The following is a 26,742-nucleotide window of genomic DNA, read 5'->3' as shown; positions in this document are numbered from 1 at the left end:
AAATGGTGGAAGGAGGGTAATTATGGGAGATTTCAACTATGGTAACATTGATTGGAAGGAAGAGAGGACACATAGGAGGAAGGAATTGGATTTTATGCGGTTATTAAGGGATAACTATCTGCGACAGCATGTAATGGAATATACTAGGGATCAGGGAGTGCTTGACCTAGTAATTGCATCTGAGAATTTGGCTGTAACGAATATGACCACGTTGCCACCAATTGGTGAGAGTGATCATAGGATCTTGATTTGGGAGGTGACTAAAGGTGTGGAATTTACAATTAAGACAGGGTACAATAGAAATTATTGGGCTGGTAAGTATGACAAGCGTAGGAGTTTGATTGGTTCAGTGCCATGGCATGTAAAATTGCAAGGGCTGGATGTTGATAGTGCATAGGAGGCGGTTCATAAGTGTTTGCATGAGGCAATAGCGGACTGTATATCTAGAGTCCGAATAATAAATCAAGTAGGGGTTAAATGGATGAATAACACCATTAAGCTTGAGCTGCAAAAAAAAGAAACAACTGTGGAGGGAATTTAAGGAGAATTCAAGGCCTGCAGGCATATGAACAGTATAAAGCCCAGGCCAGAAGGGTAACGAGTGTGGTAAGAAAAGCAAAAGCAGATTATGAAAGAAAATTAGCCATGCAAGCTAAAGAGAATTCCAAACAGTTTTTTCGATATGCTGCAAGTAAAAGAAAAAATGTATATGGCAGAATGATTTTAAGGAATGCCGATAGTAGGGATGTAACTGAATCAGTTGATATAGTGGAATTACTGAGCGAGCACTTTGCAAGAGTATATCATCCAGGTGGTGATATTGCAGGAATGAAGGAACCAATAGCTTATATGGCAATTGAGGTGAGTGAAGTGGAGGTGAATAGTCTATTACAAAACCTCAATGTCAATATATCTGTGGGATTGGATGGTATATCAGCTCGGGTCTTACGTGAAGCGGCTAAAGAATTGTTAGTGCTCTTGACCATTTTGTTTAATTCGAGTCTCGGGTCTGAGTTAGTCCTGAGGGGGAGGGTTGGAAAGTAGGGAAAATAGTTCCACTGCATAAAGGAGGTTCCAAGACTGCTGTTGCAAATTACCGACCGATCAGCATATCCGGAGTCGTCAAGGTTTTGGGATAAAGTAGTCAAGAGAAAAATACAGGAATGGATAGATGAAAATAGGATACTGTATGGGGGACAGCATGGTTTTGTGAAGGGTAGATCATGCCTCACGAACTTGCTCACATTTTATAACACAGTGACGGCTGAACTGGATAAGGGCAATGGGTTTACGGTGATACTGCTGGACCTTGCTGAGGCCTTTGACAGGATAATCAGCAGCATATGGGGATGGATATAGGGTTGGTGAGATGGATAGCAGGGTGGTTGATGGAGAGATATCAGAGAGTAGTTTATTTAGGAATAGAGTCCAAAAGACGACCTGTGACTAGTGGTGTGCAATAGGGTTCTGTTCTTGGACCACTACTATTTAATTTGTTCATTAATGACATAGGAAAGGATCTGAGAGGCACTGTTCATTTGTTTGCTGATGATGCAAAGTTGAGTAGAGCAATAGTGAATGCACATGATGTCAAAATTTTGCAGGATGATTTGGATAGATTGGAGGACTGGGCTAAGGAGAATGGATGTCAATTTATGCGGCAAAGTGTAAGGTTATGCATTTTGGGGTGAAAAGATAAGCAGTTGTATACCACATTGGTGGAACTGTACTCCAGGATATTGACAAGGCCAGGGATTTGGGAGTGTTGGTGCATAGGGAGTTGAAGTTTAGGGAACACATCGCAAAAGTGGCTAAATCAGCTCATCAAATCACTTGGTTGCTGAAAAATACTTTAACAAGCTGAGACAAACAGGTTATTGTTCCTCTGTATCGAGCCTTGATAAGACCCCATCTAAACTACTATGTCCAGATTTGAGCGCCAGGGTTTCTTCTTGATGGGGAGGAGGTGGAGAGGATCCAGAGACGAGTGACCAAGATGATAGCAGGTCTATGGAATAAACCTTATGAAAACAGGCTGAAGATTTGTGGGTTGCAGAAATTGGTTGATAGGCAGAAAAGGGGTGATATGATTGAGATATTCAAATTACTGAAGGGTTTCCTATAAGATTAATTCAGAAGATATTTTTGAGAATAGAACTGGTGGTGGGAGGCATTTGCCTGGTCTGGCTTCACTGGTCTTCCTCTCTCTCTCTCTCTTTGTGTATATTTATCAACCTCTTTTGGTAGCTGATATCTTTCCATCCTAAATAGATGATTTTTCCATTTTTCTCTACATTTCCTGATCTCTTTCATTTACATACTAAATATTTAATCTAGCTCACTTCTGATATCTTCATTTCATTTTTTATATGGTCCAATTTTGTGCTTCTTTTAACTGCTCTTAAAAATCTCATCCCTGCAGCTTGTATTTTACTTTTTTTTTTTTTTAATTCAGTGTCCTTTAATTGTTCCACAGATTTTCTAAAATTTATATTTTTAAATCTATATCTTTTAGATTAATTATTTAGGCTGCATAACAACATATGCAGATGCAATGGAGAAGGTCACTTCAAAAGACAGGTGGTAAGCTAGTTATTTACTCTGGTGGTGACTCAAAACGTCATGGGATAGCTGTGATACTGAAGATAGTTCAGGCAAGAAGCCTTCTTGGTTATAACCCCATTAATGATAGGATACTCTCTATTAGACTTAAGGCTCAGTCTACCAACGTATCAATTGTGGTAGTTTATGCACCCCTCACGGATAGACTTGAAGAGCGTGAGGAATTCTATGAAAACTTGCAAACTTTTTTTGGACCACCTACCAAGGAGAGACATACTGTACATCTTAGGGGACTTAAATGCAAAAGTGGGGAAGAGTATGAGAGTTAGGCCGGAGTGTGGCATGTTTGGTCTGGGTGAACATAACACCGGTGGTGAAAAACTGTTGGAATTTTCCCATGCTAACAGATTCGTTATTACCAATATATACTTCCAGAAACACTCACGATGGACATATACTTGGATATCTGATAACAGTGATAGGTCAAGACACCAGATTGATTACATCCTGGCTCTCCAGCAGTGGAAGACAAGCATCTCTGATGTGCATACTTGTCCTGGAGCAGATTGTAGTACAGACAATCAGCTAGTAAGAGCCAAAGTAAGACTAAGACTCCGAAAACTTCCAGGTCAGGCCCATCCCACTAGACTGGATGTTAGAGTAATTCCTAGTGGATTCACAGAAGAAACATCAACTCGGTTGGATGATTTTTTGGAGACCAATGAGGAGAACTCACCAGAAATGCTTTGGGAAGGAGTCAAGGTGATAATACAGGATATAGTGAAGAAGTATCTCAGCCCAATAAGAAGACCAAGAAACCCATGGATATCAGATTCAACATGGGAACTAATCAAAAGAAGGCAATTGGAAAAACAAATAGACACAGGGACTGAAGAATACAAGGGATTACACAGAGAAGTCAGAAGAGCCATCAAGCAAGACAAGGAAAAGTTCTATACTAACAAATGTGAAGAAATAGAGTTCCAGATGAGAAGGCACAATTATAAAGGATGTTTCATTTAGTTCATGACTTAAAGCACAAGTTTAAGCCTAAATTGAATGTCATCAAAGACAGGAATGGATCATTACTAACAGAAGAGTTGGAAATCAAAAACAGATGGAAAGAATACTGTGAGGAACTGTACAGCAGAGAGGATTAAGAAAATGTGGAGCCCTCCCACCAGGAAAATTTTGATTTTGGTTTGGAACCTCCTCCACTTAGGCATGAAGTCAAAAGAGCAGTTAAGCAGCTCCACAGCAATAAGGCCCCAGGTGCAGATGAAATCCCAGCAGAGTTAATTAAGGCCACGGGGGACAAGGGATAAGAGTGTTTCATAGTTTGATTACAAGGATATGGGAGACAGGATCATGGCCTAGAGACTGGAAGAAGTCAGTTTTCATACCACTACATAAGAAAGGTGATATGAAGACATGCAAGAATTATAGAACTATTAGTTTGATATCTCATGCAATCAAAATTTTATTGAAGATCATGCTAAATAGGATTGGGGCCAAAGTTGAGGCAGAGATGCCCAAGGAACAAGCTGGTTTTAGGAAAGGTAAGGGCACCAGAGATCAGATCCTCTGCCTTAGACAGATCATAGAAAAATATAAAGAATTCAGACTCCCTCTGGTAATGTGTTTCTTAGACTACTCTAAAGCTTGACTGTATTGAGCATGTGAAACTGTGGGAAGTAATGAAAAGAATGGGTTTTCCTCAACACACTATCAGGTTGATAGCAAACTTGTATAAGGAGCAACAAGCCACAGTAAGAACAGGTGTTGGATTGATTGACTGGTTTCAAGTTGGAAAAGGAGTTAGGCGAGAATGTTTACTTTCCCCTCACTTGTTTAGTATATATGCGGAGGACATCATGCATGAAGCATTGGACGAGCTCAGGACAGGAGGTAGATTGATCAGTAATCTGAGGTATGCTGATGATATAGTACTCCTTTGTAATGATATGGAAGAACTAGGATTAATTCTTGACAAAGTTAACAAGAGCAGTAATAACAGAGGATTTAACTCAATTCTAGCAAGACAAAGATGATGGTTCTCAAAGGAAATACAAACAGAGAAGCTCGAGAAACAAGTGTACCTTAATGTGAAGAATTGGTGTTCAGAAGACATCAGAAAAAGGTTAGGAATGGCTAAAACAAGTCAGAGACCTGTCTAAAATCTGGAAGGATGGATCTATCTCCATGGAAACAAAGTTGGAGATTTTGGATGCAGTTGTTTTTCCAACAGCGACTTATGGATGCGAGACTTGGAACCTAAAGTCAGATAAGAAACGGATATCTGCTTTTGAGGTGTAGTGTTACAAAGGCTGTTGAGGATATCCTATACTGAAAATCTTTTCTAACACCCATTCAAATGAATGGATGTTAGAAAAGATCAGCAGAACTTTAAGGCTTCTTAAAGATATTGACAGAAGAAAGTTAAAATATTTTGGACACATAGAAAGGATGAAAAGGGAACTTCTCAGAACACTAATAGAAAGTAAAGTTCCTGGAAAAAGAGGCAGGGGTAGACCATCAATGAGATGGATGAATGGCATGTGTGGAGTGACTGATCTTCAGAGTTGAGGCTGCCAGAAAAGCAAACAACAGGACTACATGGCGAGGCCTGGTGTGGCACATCAAGCATCAGAGTGACCATACAGCATCTGTAGATGCCCAGTGAAGATAGTAGTATAATAACTGTCATCTGTTCTATTTCATTTTCTATGACTATTTTTGATCAAACATGACCAACCTTTAAATGCCTTTCTTAAATGCCAAATGACTTTCTTTTGTGAAATTTTGAAATTGCATTGATGGCTTATTTTTATTTAATTCATAAAGTGATTTTTGAAGGACATCTTCATTGTCTTGTAATATAATCTGATCATCTGAATACAGCATTGTATTGATAACAATTCTTCTGGTTAACCAGATACTGCTTTACTGTGTTACATATTTTAATAATCTGATCAATATATGTATATTGAATAGAGTTGGAGATAATCATTGTTAGACAGGGATGTAGCTTAATTTCAATTTCTTCTATTAATTTATTACCTAACTGTATTTTTGTGTCTATATAAACTTTATATAGCTTGTATCAAATATAATGGATATCCTTGTTTTTTCATTATACTCCACGATTTTTCTGTGTATTTTATCAAAGCTTTCTCCTAATCTATAAAGGCCAAATGAGTCTCTAAATTAAATTATCTTAGTTTTTTCAATAATTTGTTTTAACACAAATATTGTCTATGCAATCTTCCAGGTCTGAAACCATTCTGTTCTTCTGAGTAATTGTTTGCAATATTTGTAAGTTTCTTTATTCAGGATTTTATTGTAAATTTTGTAACCTGTATTTAAATGATTCCTCTGTAATTTCCACAGTCATCTGTCCTTAAATATAGATAAAAATGAATTTTATATTTTATTAAAAATTGAATTTATTTTTATTAATATTTCTATTAATTTATTTTTATTAATATTTCTACCGAATTTATCCCTTTTCTTTTTTGGATAAGAAAAGGGATAATACAATAGGAAATAAAATTTTCAATAACCAAAAGGGGGACAAAAGCATTCAATAATTAAACACAAAAAATAGTTCTGTTGCAACAAATCTAAAAATTTTATTAATTGGCAATTAAAAATTTATTGTACAACCAATATTTGCAAAATGCAATAATTTCATAACAATAAAAAATAAAAAAAATTCCAAGCATAAAACTATTAACTTAACATCACTCCCAGTCAGACACTCTTTGATCTTCTTCAAGAATGGACCAATTTGGAGATGGTACATCTTTTACAAGCCAATTAAAGTCATCTATTGCATTCCAATTGTTGCAATTTTTATTTAATTGAGCTTGCTCAAAGTCAGAATCTAAAGTCTCATAATACCAGTTATATGGTGCAAATTGCAGAGATGTACAATCTTCAATAATAGTTCGACTAACTAAATGCAAATAAAAATGACTTTCAGTAGTTGCATGTACCCTCAACTGCTGGCAGGCTATAACAAACACACAGTTCACACAATCCTCAATGAACACTGAAGTAATCACAGGTCCAGAAAAAACTTTGCAATTCTGGAGTTTGCTAATATGAATAGCTGAGGGATAGCCATACAGACGAATTTCACACTGATTTAATTTATATAATTCTACATCTTTCTTATCAAGATCTTCTGAACACATCTCCAGTTTCTTACACTGCAAATTTTGAAAGCCACAAACAGGAGCATGAAGATTTAGTCTTGGTAGAATTCTAGGACTTTCATGGTCAACAGTATCTTTAATTTCAGCCAATTTCTTCTTAGATTTAAATGCAAATTTCTTTTTAGGAAGTAAAGTATCCAGTGCAGTCTGAATGTCTTCTTGTAAATATTTCAGTGAATCTTGCGCTATTTTAATATCATAAGATGGTAAAAACATTATTGAGTCAGACAAATATTTTTGCAACTTCTGATGATCTTTTGTGATATTATTAAAATGTTTTTCTAATAAATGGCTTTCAAGTGATTCAGACTGTATTAGCTTGGATTCTATTACTTCTTTTGCTTCATTAAAAGCAAAGGAGAAATAGTTTTTTTGCTCATTAATTGGTATTTTGTCATCTTTTTCAGCTTTTTTTCTTTCAGCTGCTGCTAGCCTAGCATCTTCACGTTTCTGAAGACGATCAAAAATATTTTTTTCTATCAAGCTTGTAGCCATCTCTCAATGCAGAAAATGATTATGACGTGAAGCATAGGAAAAGGTTCTTTGAGTATTTCATATTGTTTCTAATCCATCCCTGATTGAGTATTACAGAATATGAAGACTAGATATATTCAAGTAGTACTTGCAGGCATAACAAGATTGCTGCTAGCTTCTGAAAATAAAAGACAATATTCAATATAAAATTCAAAATACTTGAAAATGAATCAGTAATAAACAATCAAATTGTGATTAAAATAAAAAATGTACATTGCTTTTCTATCTTATGGTGATTGACCTCAGAAGTGATTAATATGAATAAATAGGAATAATACGGTTATTCCTATTTATTTATTCATAACAGTTGAACATCCCTGAAAGAGCTATGATGGAAATACAACAACTGCATGCATGCAACTGAGCCTCTGTAGCTCCCAGTCAGTATAGACAAAGCCCTTTGGTCAGAAAGACCTGGGTTCAATTCCTGTCTAAGACATCAGGAACCTTTATCTTGTCTTTTGACTACCCATATGGAGGTAGGGATTTTTTTCTCCCAGAAACAGATTTTTTAGGAGAGAGGAACCGAATTTTTTTCAAACCAGCACGGTGAACACACACACGGATTACAGTCAGAAATACTGCCCTTATAGCAGGGGTTCTCAAACTTTTTAAATTTTGTACCACATAAATAAGAATCAAAAAATATATGTACCACCACCATAAAAGCATTTCCCAATTAAAAATCAATACACACCAAATGGAGTGTTTATAATCAAAGAATAAAACATTTTAAATTTATATTATTTATTTATATTCATAAATGAAACTTTTACATTATAATGAAATATAGTAAATATATATTTAAATAAATATTTAAATATTTTGTGTAAAAATTGTACGACCAAAAATAACATAATGTACCACAGTTTGAGAAACGATGCCTTAGAGGATGCAGCAAGGAGACCCGACTGCATTAATTAGCTGTAAGCCCTCCTTGGTAGGGGGGGAGGGACTCAACCCATCCTAGGTTGTATGGATAAGGAGAATATGCTAACCACTCTCCAACCAACATGTGGGTTCAAATTCCACTATGGATGTTTGTGATTGTCTAAAGTCAGCCCACTTAAAGTTCAATGTTTTGTCTCTAGGGCAGGGTTTTGGACTATATAAAAAAAAATACTAAAGAATAATATGTACACTTTTCTGGATGGGAGCCACAAATAATTTTAAGTTGAAAAAACTAGAAAATGTTTCTCATGTCCTTGACAAGATTCAAACCTCAGCCTTTCCAACTGAATTTCAGTCAGAAAGTACTCCATATGAATACGGCAAAATGTCATGTTACAATCAACATTCCATACTAAAACAGTTACCTTCTATATTTAAATATTTAATGCTTCCACACACAGAACCTTCCCGTGAAATAATTTTAAAATCTGGCACTTTTGCACTGCTTTTCGTTTCTTAATGCAGAAAATAGCAGTATGCTGTGAAATTACTATTCCTTGGAAATTATTTATTGTATGATGGTAAAATATAGCAAGAAACATGACACACCAATGTAACGGATGTATGACAATTAAAAGTCACCTAAAAGAAAGTTTTACAAAGCAAATCCTTAGAAATTCATTTGTTGGATTCAATAAATTTGCTCTCCTAATATCACTAATCATCTGAACTGAACTTTTTGAAGAAGGTCAAGATAAGGAGATTAACTTATCCTGATAGTAAAGTCATCCTGTTCAGAGATCAGTGTTTATAATTCCAAGGTTGCTGAACATACTTGCTCCTCACATACACACTGTTCATATACTTATCACAATATCAAATAATCACAATGAAACACTAGGTAATTTACAATATTTATTGTAAATTACAAAAAAATATTTACTATGTAAATATTCTGTAACCTCTCAGCAATTCAAATCAGAAATTGATGATTTATTTTACCATGCAGCACAGCTGTCATTTTCAACCTCATGTTTTCTGAGAGAGTAGTTTCCTGGTCGGGCTTTTTATCATTTATATTCTTAGGTATGAAAACATTTATACATTTATACCCCATTCATTTTAAATTCTTGTCCCATGTCTTAGCCACTGTTCTGATCATGTGCTACTACTGTTCAAGACAAGAAGCAAATCTGTTGTAACTAGTTTCACTGAAGTCTTCAATTTCCTTTTCTCTACACTAAATGCTATATTACAGTTGTAAAATTAGCAGGATATCAAAAATTGATTTTGTAAAGCCATGGTGGGAAACTTGCATCATGCCTAAACAGGAGTCATGAGTTCTGGTTCTCTGCAAAAGTTACCAACTACTACTACTGCATAAAGAAATTCATTAAAATTCTTTACCTAGAAACTTTTTAAGTGTCAAGTATTCACCAGTATGGATTCTGCCACTATTTCACAATATATTATTAAAAGGGCTGGAATAATTGGAAAAAGTGTCAATAACTAAGTCATTTGACGTTTTGGCATAAAGGTCTCAAAAACAAATCCAATCCTATGGGTTGTATTTTGCAATTTAGTTGCCATTTTCTCTAATTTCATCATACATGTAATAGATGACAGAATATTGTCTTTAAACTTTGCAACTAAAGTACAACAAGAGCACATCTAGTCTTGAGATTTATGTACTGTATTAACATAATTACCTTCTCCATTTCTCAACAGATTATACATTATACTCAATCTTATTTGCAAGTGTTCTCACTGGTCCATCTGTTTTGCAGAGTGGAAAACCCAAGTTTTCAGGAGAAAATCCTGTCATCTCCATACAAAACTACCTATCTTCAAATGAAAAAAACGTTCCTTATGTTTCACTCAATTCAAACCTAGGTCTGTTGAATTATTTAATTATAGCATAACACCTATTGGCATTCTGTTTTGTTATTCTAAAGTAGATAACCTTGGTTCAAATCAAATCAGACATGGTTTCTGAACTGAGTCAGGTAAAAGTTTATACTAGAAGCAGATATGCTCTTATGTTTAAACTGGTATTGCTAAATGTTTATTATTAAATACCAAATCAAAGAAATCGAAACAGAGTAAATGCCTGTATATTTTTCATTTTTTCCTCCTGCAATTTCTTGCATTACATCACTAATGGGATCTTGAAACTATATTTTACTATCAAGAATTATTGCAAAATAAAAAACTTGACATAAATAAAAATGTCACTAAAATACAGAATAAATGTTACGTGTTGATATTGGAATTCTCTTTATTTTGTTATGGTAAAGATCACCATAAACCTAGGAAAATATTCCAATGAATGATTTAAAATATCACTGACAAAGTGCAGTGCCACTACCAATTCCTGTCACCATCTATGCAGAATGGCAAAAGATGTCAAGTTATTCACAATTAGTCATAATACCTGATTGCAGTATGAATCAATATGAATAACTAGATATGTCTATGAAACTACTGCACCTTGTTATCCAGGCATCTTCATGGAGTCTTAACTCACACAATACCTATCAAAAACCTTTCCTCAAGTTCATTTATTGTCAATGCATTCAAACTCTCTGGCAATCCATTCCACTCATTCACTGCAAGGACAAGATTTTCCCCAAGAGGAGGAAAATCTTGTCCTTGCATCCTTACTAACTACACTCAAATTTCTACAGATACCACTGTTTCCTTCTCTCCTACAATGAACTAAAAAATTAATTTGAATGTTTTTATGTGGTTACCACCCACGAAAGGTTATTACTAAACCTATAGTATACTTGTAATGTGGGTGGGCTAAGAATTTCTTTTTCCCCATTTTTGTCAATTTTATATTTTTTGTAATTTTCTTTATTTTTTATATAGTCCAGAAACCAAACATGGAGCTTTTTCAAGCCACTTCAGGTCTTCAATAAGCAGGACAGTGGTCTCACACCAGGCGATGAAATTCATCTTTCATCTATAAGATTCCTTTACTAACTTGTTTTTATCATATCTTATTTTCTGTCTAGTAACCAAATTTTGCAACCCACAGACCTTTAATCTATACTCAAAGTGGACATCCCACAGACATCTTGAATGCATGTTTCTGAATCCTCTCCACAGCTTCATCCTCAAAACTTAAGCAACCAAATTTTAGCATAGTAGTCTAGATGCATTGTTTCATGGTCTCATAGATACTATAATCTCATCCTTGCCAGTGTTTTAAACATCCAAGTGATTATTTTTTTCGCTATTCTGCCCACTTTCAAACTCTCATTCCTAGCCAAAGTAATCATATCCTATCATATGATTCAGACTAAATTCAAACCCAAGCAAAGTGATAATTACTGATTAAATATTACGCTCTGTAATGTTTAAACTAACAATCATCCTTTGCCTGTCAACTAAATGTCAAGAAACACAAGGTGTGACAATTTAATGCACCTGTAAAAAAACTACTTTTGGAACAAAACTATTCTATGCAATGAAAGGCCCACTCCTAGATAAGAAGTTACCCAGAATACCAAAATGGCAGTGTACTGTTCAGTGTTTGTACCATCATTAACATACAGTTGCGAATCTTGGTTAACAACAGGAAACACAAATAAACTACAAACAATTGAAATGAAATATCTTAGGAAAGTGGCACAAAAAACAAGACTAGACTGAATAAGAAATCAAAATTATAAGAGACAGATTTCAAGTTGCACCTCTGAACCGATTCATAACACAAGCCCAAATTAGGTGGTTTTGACATCTTAATCAAATGGAAAAAGGAAGAATAGCAAAAACTGTATATGAAAGCCAGAAAATAGGAAAAAAAAATATAGGCAGGCCCAGGAAAGGTTGGCAAAAGGAATTAAAGAAAAATTGGAGAAGGGAATTAACTGGAAAGAAGCAAATGAACAAGCCTTGGACTCCTGTCCAAGGCTTGTTCATGGAAATCTCTTTGGCAAAATCTTGGTGCTTAAAAGCATAAGAGATCATAGACGAAGAAGAAGATTGGTGAATGAATGGAGTGCATTGCCTGACTCAGTTGTGAGTGTTCTGTCTGTCAATGAGTTCAAGAAGAGGTATGATAGATAGTGTGGATAATTTGGGTCTCCCGCAATGAGTCTTCTGACCCCGTGGAGATGCTTATATAATGATAATAATTTATAAGTTTTTGATAATAAGAGTGAAATTGTGATTATTATAAATTAAGAAATTTTTACATAAATATTGTACCACTATAAAAGAAATCTTGGTATTTCTATATAGGATAGAACTGAAAACAAAACAAGACATTGTTGATGTATTATGTACTACTGCTTGAGGCTCTTTAGTGTGACTTCTGCCTAGAAGTCACACTCTCAATAGCATTGAGAATAATCTAAGATTTTGTCTAGTATTTCTAAGACAATTTATTTCCAGCAGCAGTAAAGCTATCATATATGGAATTTTTTAAAGAAAAAAAAACTAACACTACTGAATTTTTTTTTTTTTTGTTGCATTCATGTAAACTGTTTTTATATGGTGAAAATATAGAATAGAATTTCTAAAACTCAGAATAATGTCAACATACAGCTGAACAAATGATTGTAGATTGCAAAGAAATAGTCTGGAATTCAGAAGTTTCTACTTCAGAGGATGAAACAATATTATTGGCTTACTTCTTTTATCAAATGGTAAAATGAAGTAATAGATACAGCGCCTCTGTAGCACAATTGGAAGAATGGTACGTTGTCTGTTTGATTGGAAAAGGCCTAAATTCAATTCTTGTTGAGAGGAATTTTGATATGGATTTTTTTTTTTTTTTTTTTTTAAATTGAAGGTGAGTTAGCTGATCTCATACAGAGGTAACAGGATTTTTTCTCCCAGAAACTTGGGTTTTTCATCCCACATACAAAGAAATTGGTCTTCAGAACCCACGCAATTTACAGACAAAAAATACTAGTGCTGGTGGGAGTGATAGATGTCGTTGGTAGATGACGGCAGTGGTAGTTTTGCTGTAGTTGGTGGATTAAGTGGCAGAGATGGAGAGTTGTAAAGTAGGTGCCCTTCCTCGATGAAATAATAATAAATAAATACAGTAATAATATTGAATACTGTCTGTGAAAACTTTCAAACCAGTAGAAAATTAGATATTTATAATTTAGTTCCAGGAGTTCCATTCTGAAATAAAAAATCTATTGAAGAAAAAATTTGGTAAGACAAAATAAAATGCAAATAAAAAATAAAAATAAATCCTTAAAGAAATGCATAAATTTTTCTTTGATTTATAAAGCCTTAGTTAAGTAGATTCAAAAATTTAACCTCAGTGTGAATTAACTACACATTCACTGTGTGGTTAGCAATCAACAATTTAATGATTTACAAACAATGCCCAAATGTCATTTCGTAAGAGAGTGCAAGCCAGGTACATGTGCATGCCTCACATCCTAACTAGTGAATGCATGCTGCATGTAAAAAAAAGAAAGTCAATAGTGTAAGGGTGCCCTCTGTAACGTGATGTCCTGGACAGCCGGAGTCTAGTGCTTTTGCCAGCTCTATACTACACATAGAGGAAAAACAACATGCAGTTTTTGCTAAATGTTATTAAAAGTTACAATATATAGTATTCATTACAATATATTTAGTGCATACCCGCATTTAATAAATGCTAATATTAAAATGTGTTTTTATTTTATTTTTTCTACTCAGTGCCCCTTGAAGAAGATGCCTCAATGTGACACATTGCCTGCTTATCGTATTAAGCTGGCCCTGGTGCTGAGCTTTAAAAATCAATTCTGAACTGGTGCCAACTTTTGAAATTTCATTTTAGTATTATGAACTGCTTCATACAGTGTGTGTGTAATTAAGAATTTATAGTCTACAAGACAATTTGCAGACCTGAAAGTGATCCTTTTATGCACATAAAAATGTTTGTCAAATATGCAATATCAATAATAATATCTTTAAACAACATTTTACCCAGAACAGTCCATTACTATTTATGATAATACCAACCAAAGGTTGTAAATGCTATGCAACAAGGCTTCAATTCTGATGAAATTCAGAATACTTCAGATGGATTTTGCAATGATATTTAGTGATATATTCAGACCAAAAAAAATAGACTTTAAAGAAATGGCAGGTAAATAATACAAATCTTCTGTATTGTGCTAACAATTCACCACAACAGAGGTAAAATAAGCATACCAGGTTGTGTTGCTTGCTTTGCTGCTCTTTATAGCCCAGGCAAATTAAAAAATAGCCAGAAAAATTCATTAATTTTTAAAATTAGAATAGAAATGACTACCTCTTCCACATTAGCATATCAAAGGTTCTTCCAAATGATATGTGGCGAGTTGTTCTATAAATACTGATCACAAAAGTTCAAATATTCTTCTAAAGAGGCTTAGTGTTTTATTTGTTAGGGAGAAAGCATCAGACACCTATCTTACAACTTGGTCAATATTATATATTTTGAATTCCACAAATTAACACACCATATATAATTCCCAAATATATTCCAAAAATTGCGAATATATATATATATTATGTGTATAATAAAATAAATATTTAGGAAAAATATTTATTTTATTATATCCAACAAAAAACACAATTCATGTAATAAAAAAACTTCCAGATTGACTTCAGTGTCTGGGATTCTCAACACTAATATTCATGTGTATGTCATAACCACCTACAGAAATCCAAACCTGATGTTATTCATTACTGAACCATAACTGGCATCCTCTGCAACATCTCACCTCAACTTTTCTCACTACATCCTCCATGAGGACTTCCATAAGAAGGGCAGGACTTCCAAACTTTTCAGATCTGATATCCTATGCCTTACCTCACTTTGCCTCTATTTTTCTCCTAACTCTGATGACTTCACTCATATCTCTGAAACTCAATCACATAAAATCAAATTATTCCAACGAGATAATCTTCCTAAGTGACAAACACCCAAAATTCAGACTGGCTTCCCTTTATTAACTTTACAGACTAAGCTGGAAGAGAAACTGAACTGTTTGCTATTAGTAATGATTTAACAAATTGTTCAACCTACTAGAATTCCTGACAATCCTCATCTTTTGCCAACACCTTAGAGCTATTCCAAATACACTGTTGATATTAATACTTCTCCCAGCAAGTCTGAACAAAACCTTGTCCATGTTTCATTTTCTACAGTTTGTCCTTCTGTCATTCTTAGCCCCACATCCTGCAACACAATATAATGTTGCCAATGTGGATGATCTTCAGAATTTCTATGCATTGCTTCCATGGTCTGATTACTGCTTCCACTCTTCTGATCCTAACACCTGCTGATCTGATAACAGCAATTATTCTCACTGAGATGAGTGTTTTTATCCCCCCCCCACTCCACTCAAAACTCTTGATCCTTATTCAAAGCATGGTTCTCCAAAAGCTGTGCAAAAGCAGTCCAAGCCAAAAATTCAGCATATTCCCAAAGGCTTAAGTCAAAGTCTCCAGTTTCACTCCATTTATACCACAGCTCATAACTGAAAAAAAAATCTAAAGCTGACTTTGTAAGGACCAAATGCACTAGCTTCTCTCTTGTTCAAATGGCAGTTAAGCCTTCTAGTCTCTTGACAAGGCTATGGGACACTTTTGTCCTTCCACATTTCTACCTCTTACATCCTGATGGTAATGGTAACATTAAATATAAGGTAGACCTTCTTAGCACCAGTTTTTTCCCTCCAGCTTTAGATGGGAAATGCAAATCTCCCACTATTCACAGTATGCCACCTCTATGAAATGTCACCAGAAAGACAGAAAAAATACACAGGAATCTTGAAACCAAATTAAGCTCCTGGTTCTAAAGGTACCCATCCAGTTGTATTAAATGCCTATTCTCCAGAACTTATACCTGAATTGTATCATCTCTTCAAGCTGTCATATTTATCTGGCACCTAGCTGGAAACCAATTATTATCACATAACACCTCTAGGGAGTCCGAAGACTCATCAAGGGAGGGTATCCACTCTACAACTCTCCATCTCCACCATTCCACCAGCTGCAACTACCTTCATCATCTACACCAATGCCATCTACTGCCAACTACCACTGGTATTTTCACAGACAGTCACAAACATCCATGCCCATGGCAGGATTCAAACCCACAGCCTTTTGGCTGGAGAGTAGATATGCTAACCACTCGGCCAACCATTGTTGCTGATTTCAAAAAGAGATTAAATCAATCATCAAAATATCACTATTGCTCTACTTCAGTACTCTCAAAAATAATGGACAAGATCATCAACAGCCAAATGCTTTACTACTTTGAAACTTAATAATTACTTAGTGATCATCAGTATGGATTCTATCATTCTCATTCCATAGCAGATCTCCTATCCAACCTCACCCACCTTTAGACAAAAGCCATGGAAAAGTTTGGAGAAACTCAAAATGGTGGTTCTTGATATTTCCAAGGCATTTGACTGGGTCTAGCATCACGGTCTTCTTACCAAGTACAATCTTATGGTATTCCTTCTTTCCTTTGTAAATGGATTGCTAGCTTCCTCACTGGTAGTTCTTTGCAGGTCATGGTGGATGGTTTTAGTCAATGGATTTTTCAACCCTCTGTTTTCACCTACAGTCTTCCTCCTATACATGAACAATTTCCTCTAACATCCAATCCTATTCATAGCTTTGCTGATGATGATACACTTTTTTTTTCTTTTTTTTTTTTTTTACACTGCTCTTTTTCAATTTCAAAACCATGTTGTAGTGATCAGGTAGTTAATGTTTCAATATTTTCTTTAACCAATGCCTTAAACACTGATCTCCTTGCATATTCAAATGGTGTGAATAACCTGGTGAATTTTAATGACACCAAAATGCAATCTGGTCTCATTTTCTGGAAGAAAGTCCATGCTTCACTCTCCCTCACTTGACAATATTCTGCTCGCCAACCAGGATCAGTTCTCTCTGCTTGAGGTAGCTTTCACATTTAGCTTCTTCTGCCTCCAAAAAAAGCTTGGCATTCTTTTCATTCTAAACAATACGTCTCTTCTGCTCAGCTCCTGATACAGTAAGTTTAATTTAAATCCACCTGATATTAGAATATTGTTCCCACATTTGGGGTGGTGCATCTAAGAATACTCGACTGTATTCAGAAGACAGCAATCTGCTTAACTCTCTCTCTCAGTGACTCTTCAGCAGCTTTCCAATACACACACTGCTGCTGCAATTGTATTTTCTATAAGTATTTCCAAGGGCACTGCTCTGGCAAACTAGCTGCTACTATTCCTTCACTTTCTATTAATCATGAGTTAAAGTTTAGAGGGCACATAGCAAAAGTGGCTAAAGCAACTCATCAAATTACTTGGTTATTAAAGAATACTTTGATGAGCAGAGATAAGCAGGTTATTATTCCTATTCCTCTTTATCAAGCCTTGAGAAGCCTCCATCTTGACTACTGCACACAGATATGGTCACCAGGGTTTCTTGGCGATGAGGAAGAGATGGAGAGAGAGAATCCAGAGGCAAGTGACCAAGATGGTAGCAGATCTATGGAATGAACCTTACGAGAACATTTTGAAGATTTGTGGTTACAGAAACTGGCTGACAGGCAGAAAACGGATGATATGATTGAGACATACAAATTACTGAAAGGTTTTTACAAGATTAATCCAGAGCAAATTTTTCGGAACAGGTCTGGTAGTGGGAGAACTAGGGACCATCCATGGAAAGTAAGTGTAGTTAGCAAGGATGGTAAGAGCTATGTTTTTTTTATATTGGAGAGTGGCGAGTAGAATAGGTTGCCAGTCTGTTACGAGTGCCATGACTGAATGAGTTCAAAGTATGATGTATACTTCCCATGGTGCTTGACATGTTTATATGTCAAGCACCATGGCCTCCCTCGATGAGTCTAAGAACTCCATGGAGTAGCCTATAATGTACAAACACAAGCAGCTGCTGGTTCACACCCACATACAGTTCAGCTCCAAACTAATCAAACTAATTCCTTTGATCAATTTCCCACAGTTTTGCTCTTTGGAAAAGTCTTTCCCATATTGTTTTTTCCCCAATAATTATAACCCCCATCTCTTCAAGAATAGCTAAACAAAAGTCATGGGAGGACTTTGGTAAGAATATAGAAAATAAATACCAAGAAAGTGGCAAGATATTCTGGAGGTTGTTGAAGAAGCTTAAAAATGGAGGAAAGAGTGCTGTAAAAGGAATTATAGATGATAAAGGTGACATGAAAACAAGAGAAAAAGATATCCTTGAAGTATGGAGTGATTACCTCGAAAAATTGCTAAATGAAACAAGCAGTGATGACAGCACAGTGGTAAAAAACACTGGCCAGGCATGCAGTCAAGAATACATACCCATACTTGAAGTAGAAAAAGCCATCAAAAGCCTGAAATGTGGAAAGGCAGCAGGAATAGATGATATCCAACCAGAAATGCACAACTATGGAGGTATAAAAGTCTTACAGTGGCTGCACTGCATAGTTCAGAAAACATGACAGAGAGACGAATTCCAGATGATTGGAGTAGAGCGCTCATAGTACCCATATATAAAAAGAGAAATAAAACTGAATGTGAGAATTACAGAGGTATTTCTCTACTGAGTGTTCCTGGTAAGATATATCCAAGTATACTTGAGAAACGGCTGAGAAGGATTGTGGAAGAGAAGCTTGATGAAGAACGAGCTGGATTCAGGCCAAATGGAGGGTGTCAGGATCAGATTTTCACTTTACAACGGATAGTTAAGAAATCATGGGAATATAACAAAGATCTGTATTTAAGTTTTGTAGATCTGGAAAAGGAATAAGACAAGGTGCCAAGAGAGAAGCTATTCGAAACACTACAGTTATATGGTGTCGATGGGACATTATATCAAGCAATACTTAGTCTTTATTTGAAATGCAAGTCAGAAGTTAGAAATGAAGTACAGAAAGGTGGTTTAATGTTAAATCTGGTATCAGGCAAGGATGTATGTCATCCCCCTCTGTTATTCATTATCTATATAGATCATGATATAGAACTGAAGTACAGAAAGATGGTTTAATATTAAATCTGGTGTCAAACAAGGATGTACATTATCCTCTCTCTTATTCATTATCTATATGGATCGCATTATATAGGAAAGTGGTATTAAACCTGATATCAAAATTGGAAATGTTAATCTCAGGAAAAAGTCTGCAAGATTCCATGACTAAATTGAATGACTGTTGTAATAGATATGGTATGAAGGTCAGCATTAAAAAGACAATGAAAATAGGCAGAAACATTGAAAATATCAACTACATTGTAAATGGAGAACCTATAGAGCAAGTAAAACATTTCAGCTACTTAGGGACAATTTTTTGGTGAATATGGCAAGTTAAATATGGAAATAGACAATAGAATCAACAAAGCTGGTATGGTAGGAAGTCAACCGAAGAAATTTATATGGAATAAGAGAGAAATTAGCCAAAATACTAAATTAGCTGTATACAAGATAGTATTCAAGCCAATTTTAACTTAAGAATCTGAGAGCTGGGTAAGAAGTAAAACACTTGACCAAAGACTAGAGACCACAGATATGAGAGTCCTGTGAAAGATTAGGGGCATGAACAGATGGCATCAATGGCAATATCATATTAAAAATGAGAATATTAGGAAAGAACTTGATATTATCAGCATCCAGGAATGTGTTAGCAGAGCTAATCTCAGATATATGGTCACTTAAACAGAATGAGAGAGGAAAGATTAGCAAAACAAGTGTTCTCTGCCCAGTAGGCAGGTAAAAGACCCAGAGGAAGACCAAGATATCGGTGGATTGATACAGTAAAAAGTGCCTTAGAAGACAGAAATAGAAGATCTGATGCTGTTGGAGTCTTGACAGGTAACAGACTAATTTGGAGGAAACTTATAGATAGGAAGTTAGTAATGATGTAATTTTTCATGTAGTACTATCATATCCTGTACACCCCTTGAGGGTATATATCAGGAATTTGATGATGGTGAAGCTCCTCGAGAAACACTTCAATAAATTCCTTTCTTCTTTTAACCACTTGCACAAACACAGCACTCATGTAATAGGTCTCAGGACCGTTCATATGCAAAGCCGATATGTGTGTGTAAAAATTGTAAAATTCTTTTAGTAATTATACTAGTTCATGTGATAGTACTACATGAAAAGTTAATATTAATCCTGACTTTGCTTCCCATTGAAAAATTTCCTCCAAATTAAATTATCTGTCAGAACTTCAACATCGTCATATCTAATAATTCATTCTAAGGCACTTCTCAAAATGTTTCTGAAAATAATTCAAAAAAATAATACAGAAAATGTGAAGACACCATCAGTGATACCCAAGTCGGCTTTAGAAACGGTTTGGGAACAAGAGAGGCTCTTCTCTGTTTTCAAATCATATTCCAAAAATGTATTGAAAAAAACAAGGAAATATTCATTTGCTTCATCGACTTCGAGAAAGCATTTGACAAAATCCAACATGCTAAAATGCACTATTAAAAAGAATTGGATTAGATGGTAAAGACATCAGGATCATTGAAAACTTATATTGGAACCAAAAGACAGCTGTTCAAGTTGATGACATTATTACAGACTTCCTTAACATCAAACGAGTAAGGCACGGATGTGTGCTGTCACCTCTTCTTATTAACATAGCCATATTTCAAAAAGTCTTAAAGGGATTAATGTAAATGGCAAATCTTCAGTAACATGCCATTACATTAATCCCTTCCTTTAGGACTTTTTGAAATATGGCTATGTTAAAAAGCCAGATCGACATAATAGAGGTGACTGAAACAAAAAAGACAAAAACTGGTGAGATCTTTCTGAACAATAAATACAAAATGTTATATTCAGGCAATGACAATCAAGGAAAAGAAGTAGCCATAGCATTCAACACAAAATACAAAGCTAATCTTCTTGAATGGCAGTCAGTGTCAAGTAGAGTATTGTGGGTAAATATGAGAATGGGGAACTGAACAATGAGACTTAATTGTGCCTATGGTCCCACAGAAGGTTCTACTAAGGTAGAAGTGGAGGAGTTTTTTTGATGCTTTAGAAAAAGCAACTGACACAATGAAAAAGGAAAAGTTGGTCCTTGTTGGGGATCTAAATAGCAGAGTAGGGAAATGATTGTGAGACATCCAAAAATATTTTGGGAAAATTTGGAGAAAAGAGCAAAGCTAATAATAATGGCAAATATCTGTTGGATTTCTGCTCAGGACATGGACTGGTTATTACTAACACCATGTTCCAACATAAAAATGTGCACAAATTCACATGGAGAGAAGAGGCAAGGAATAAGAAAAGTCTCTTTGACTATGTTATTGTTGATAGTGATGTTTTCTCCCTGGTGCAGGACACCAGAGTGTACAGAGGATTTGAAATTGGAAGCGATCACTATTTAGTCTTGAGCAGGATAAAATTCAATTTCATATTGAAAAGAATAACAAGTAAGAAAGTTTTAAAGTGAATAAAAGTTGAGCAGCTCTCAGATGGGAACTGTAGACTAAAATACACAAAGATTATTGAAGAAAAAATGAAAGAGTTTGAGAACAGGAATCAAACCTTGGAGATTCAGTGGCAAACTCTGAAGAAAACATTGATTCTGCCAGAGAGGCATGTGGTGAGATTGTCTGCAAGGATAAAAAAATCAGAACTCCCTGGTGGACACAGGAAGTTAAAGAGACAGTGAATTAAAAGAAGAAAGCATATCAAAAGTTCCTGTCAAATAAGTCAGCTTGTGCTCTTAGAGAATACAGAGACAAATGAAAATGCTAAACACTGTGTAAAACTAGCTAAACAAAAGTCATGGGAGGACTTTGGCAATAATATAGAAAATATCGGTACACAATAAATAACGGAAAAAACTCACGTAGAAAGATTATTTATTAGTATAATTTTCGCCTGTGTGTCACAGGCATCTTCAGTACATTAAGCTCAAAATTAAACACTAACTGACAATTCCAAAAAGCGCCACCTAAGTAGCTGGTGTAAGATAACTAAAGAGGTCTAATTTTCCTATAATTAAAATAAAAAAAAAAAAAAAAAATTAATACAATAAAAAGTTAGGAAAGATTAGCTGATTTGTAAAGTACTATCTCCTATAAAGGGGATAGACGTAAGCCGTCGGATCTGTTTAAGTTAGGAGAATGAAGTAGAGTTTCACATGTTTCTTTATAAAGGCATTCCATGAGAAACTGACTTTTGTGAAGAACTCTTGTCTTTCTCCAATGAACTGTGTCTAGTGAAGATGGCATGTTCAGAAAGTCCAGACTTTTCAGGTTTAAAATATTCAATATAAGATTGGTGTTCTTCTAGCCGAATAGAGGCAGATCTTCCCGTTTGTCCGAAATAAGATAATCCCCAAGAGCACAGAATCTGGTAGACACTTGGATGATTAAGATGTGGAAGCTTGTCCTTAGGAGAAGTGAGAAAGGTGGAGATTTTTCTAAAACGGTTGAAAGGCAACAAAAATATTCAGTGGTTTTAAAATTTTTGCTATACGTTCACTGATGCCTTGTACATAAGGGATAGTAATGCACGTTATTTCCTCTGTGTTTGAAGAGGAAGACATTAAAACTACTCAAAGTTCTTTTAATGAAGCAATTCTTATAACCATTAGATAGAAAGGAAGAAGTGTATTGTAGTTCTTTCTGTAAAAGATCGTCTGTAGAACAAAAGGAGTGGGCCCGATGAACCAGTGTTTTAATAATTCCTGCCTTTTGACTGGGATGGTGATGAGATTCCGCATGGATATAATGGCCTGTATGAGTCTTCTTTCTATAAACTGAGAAATGTACGTTACCATCTGGTTGGTAACCAGATGAGAAGATCTGGTAACTGAGAAATGTAGGTTACCATCTGGTTGGTAACCAGATGGTAACCTACAGTTTATAGAAAGAAGACTCATAGAGGTCATTATATCCATGCGGAATCTCATCACCATCCCAGTCAAAAGGCAGGAACTATTAAAACACTGGTTCATCGGGCCCAATCCTTTTGTTCTACAGACAATCTTTTACAGAAAAAACTACAATACATAACTTCTTCCTTTCTATCTAATGGTTATAAGAATTGCTTCATTAAAAGAACTTTGAGTAGTTTTAATGTCTTCCTCTTCAAAAACAGAGGAAATAACGCACATTACTATCCCTTATGTACAAGGCATCAGTGAACGTATAGCAAAAGTTTTAAAACCACTGAATATTTTTGTTGCCTTTTGACCGTTTTGAAAAATCTCCACCTTTCTCACTTCTCCTAAGGACAAGCTTCCACATCTTAATCATCCAGGTGTCTACCGATTCCGTGCTCTTGGGGATTATCTTATTTTGGACAAACGGGAAGATCTGCCTCTATTCGGCTAGAAGAACACCAATCTTACATTGAATACTTTAAACCTGAAAAGTCTGGACTTTCTGAACATGCCATCTTCACTAGACACAGAGTTCATTGGAGAAAGACAAGAGTTCACAAAAGTCAGTTTCTCATGGAACGCCTTTATAAAGAAACATGTGAAACTCTACTTCATTCTCCTAACTTAAACAGATCCGACGGCTTATGTCTATCCCCTTTATGGGAGATAGTACTTTACAAATCAGCTAATTTTTGCTAACTTTTTATTGTGTTAATTTTTTTTATTTATTTATTTTTTTTTTTATAGGAAAGTTAGACCTTTTTAGTCATCTTACACCAGCTACTTAGGTGGCGCTTTTTGGAATTGTCAGTTAGTGTTTAATTTTGAGCTTAATGTACTGAAGATGCCTGTGACACATAGGCGAAAATTATACTAATAAATAATCTTTCTACGCGAGTTTTTTCCGTTATTTATTGTGTACCAATATGTCTACTCACAGTTTACCTCTTTTAAAACTTAATATAGAAAATAAATATGAAGAAGGTGGCAAAATATCCTGGAGGTTGTTGAAGAAGCTTAGGAATGGAGGAAAGAGTGTTATAAAAGGAGTTAGAGATGATAAAGGTGACATGAAAACAGGAGAAAAAGATATCCTTGAAGTATGGAGTAATTACTTTGAAAAACTGCTAAATGAAACAAGCAGTGATGACAGCGCAGTGGTAAAAAAAACACTGACCAGCCATGCAGTCAGAAATACATATCCATACTTGAAATAGAAAAAGCCATCAAAGGCTTGAAATGTGGAAAGGCAGCAGGAGTAGATGATTTTCGACCAGAAATGCTGAAGTATGGTGGTATAAGAGTCTTACAGTGGCTGCACCATAGTTCAGAAAGCTTCGACAGAGGGACGAATTCCCGATGATTGGAGTAGAGCTCTCATAGTACCCATATATAAAAAGAGAAATAAAACTGAATGTGAGAATTACAGAGATATTTCCCTACTGAGTGTTCCTGGCAAGATCTATGCAAGTATACTTGAGAAACAGTTGAGAAGAACTGTGGAAGAAAAGCTTGGTGAAGAACAAGCTGGATTCAGGCCAAATAGAAGCTGTCAGGATCAGATCTTCACTTTACGACAAATAGTCGAGAAAGCATGGGAATATAACAGAGATCTGTATTTAAGTTTTGTCGATTTGGAAAAGGCATATGACAAGGTGCCAAGAGAGAAGCTATTCAATACGCTACAGTTATATGGTGTCAATGGGGCATTATATCAAGCAATACTTAGTCTTTATTTGAGTTGTAAGTCAGCAGTTAGAATTGAAGGAAGTACAGAAAGATGGTTTAATGTTAAATCTGGTGTGAGACAAGGATGTACATTATCCCCTCTCTTATTCATTATCTATATGGATCACATTATGAAGGAAAGTGGTATTAAACATGATATCAAAATTGGAGATGTTAATGTCAGCTCTTTGCTTTATGCAGATGATGTTATACTTCTAAATAAATCTGCTGCAAGTCTGCAAGATTCTCTGAATAAATTGAATGGCAGTTGTAATAGATATGGTATGAAGGTCAGCAATAAAAAAACAAAGACAATGAAAATAGGCAGAATCATTGAAAATGTCAACTGTGTTGTGAATGGAGAACCTGTGAAACAAGTAAAACATTTCAGCTACTTAGGCACGATTTTTACTGAAGATGGTAAATTAAACATAGAAATAGACAACAGAATCAGCAAAGCTGGTATGGTACGAAGTCAATTGAATAAATTCATATGGAATAAGAGAGAAATTAGTCGGAACACTAAATTAGCTGTATACAAGACAGTGTTCAAACCAGTTTTAATTTATGGATCTGAGAGCTGAGTCAGAAGTAAAACACTTGACCAAAAACTAGACGCCGCAGATATGAGAGTCCTGAAAAAGATTATAGGCGTGAACAGATGGCATCAATGGCAATATCATATTAAAAAAGAGGATATCAGGAAAGAACTTGACATTGTGAACATTCAGGAATGCGTTAGCAGAGCTAATCTCAGGTGGTTTAGTCACTTAAACAGAATGGGCGAGGAAAGATTAGCAAAACAAGTGTGTTCTCTGCCAGGTTGGCAGCAAAACGACCCAGAGGAAGACCAAGATATAGGTTGATTGATACGGTACAAAGGGCCTTAGATGATAGAAATATAAGATCTGATAATGTTGGAGTCTTGAAAAGTAACAGACTGATTTGGAATAAAATTGTAGATAGGAAGTTAGTAATGATGTAAATTTTTTCATCTAGTACTATCATATTCTGTAAAACCACTTGAGTGTACATGGCAGGAATTTGATGATGATGATGATAAAAAGAAGAGGTGACAGCACACATCTTTGCCTTACTCATTTGATGTTAATGAAGTCTGTAATAATGTCATCAACTTGAACAGATATCCTTTTGGTTCCAATATAAGTTTTCAAAAAACCTTGATGTCTTTACCATCTAATCCAATTCTTTTCAATAGTGTGTATTAGCATGTTGGACTTTGTCAAATGCTTTCTCGAAGTCGATGAAGCAAATGAATATTTCCTTGTTTTTGTCAATATCTTTTTGGAATATGATTTGAAAACAGAGAAGAGCCTATCTTCAGTAAGATCTGATATGCTGATGATACAGCTCTACTGGCTGACAATATTCAGGATCTTCAAAATCTTCTGGAACTAGTGAATGATGAGAGTGAAAAAATGGGATTAAAAATAAATATCACCAAAACTAAATTCATGGTCATAAGCAAAAAACCAATTCTTAATTCAGCACTTTCTTTAAACGGAAAACAGATAGAAGGATTGGCAAAGTTTAAATATCTCAGATGCTGGTTAAATGAAGATTGCAAATCCAGAAATGGAAATAAAAGTTAGAATTGAAATGACAAGAAAAAAATTTCACTTGATGAAATCAACACTGTGTAACCAAAGTTAAATTTAAAGCTTAGAGTATGCATGGTTAAATGCTATGTATGTACTGCTGTACAGTGCAGAAACTTGGACCTTGAAGACAACATCAATAAAAATTCATATTTCCAATTTAGGGACACAAAATACACAGTATTGAATTATTTTACTTATTAATAAAACAAGTAAATAATTATTAATAATAAGAAAAATAATAATTTCAACACGTGTTTTGTGTCCCTAAATTCGGAAATATTAATGATGATCACAGTGTAACCTTAAAAGAAACATC

The 26,742-nt window shown here is 35.1% G+C and overlaps 1 protein-coding gene across 2 annotated transcripts in view; it reads right to left on the bottom strand.

Annotated features, from left to right (window-relative positions):
* Window positions 1-6,169: 6,169 nt before the first annotated feature.
* Tbcc (Tubulin-binding cofactor C) overlaps window positions 6,170-26,742 on the bottom strand; it is a 28,445-nt gene continuing 7,872 nt past the window's right edge. For both annotated transcript variants that reach the window (XM_090410126.1, XM_090410127.1), the window contains exon 2: window positions 6,170-7,434. In XM_090410126.1, coding sequence (XP_090266252.1) covers window positions 6,306-7,277 — 972 coding nt within the window. In that variant the 5' untranslated portion in view covers window positions 7,278-7,434 and the 3' untranslated portion in view covers window positions 6,170-6,305. The remainder of the gene's footprint in view (window positions 7,435-26,742) is intronic.

This window comes from Typopeltis vanoorti, chromosome 20 (genome assembly GCF_054136105.1).
Source record: "Typopeltis vanoorti isolate ZY-2024b chromosome 20, IOZ_Tvanoo_1.0, whole genome shotgun sequence".
NCBI classification, from domain to species: domain Eukaryota; kingdom Metazoa; phylum Arthropoda; class Arachnida; order Uropygi; family Thelyphonidae; genus Typopeltis; species Typopeltis vanoorti.
The sequence above is the reverse complement of the archived record's forward strand: the minus strand, read 5'-3'. Positions and strand labels throughout refer to the sequence as shown.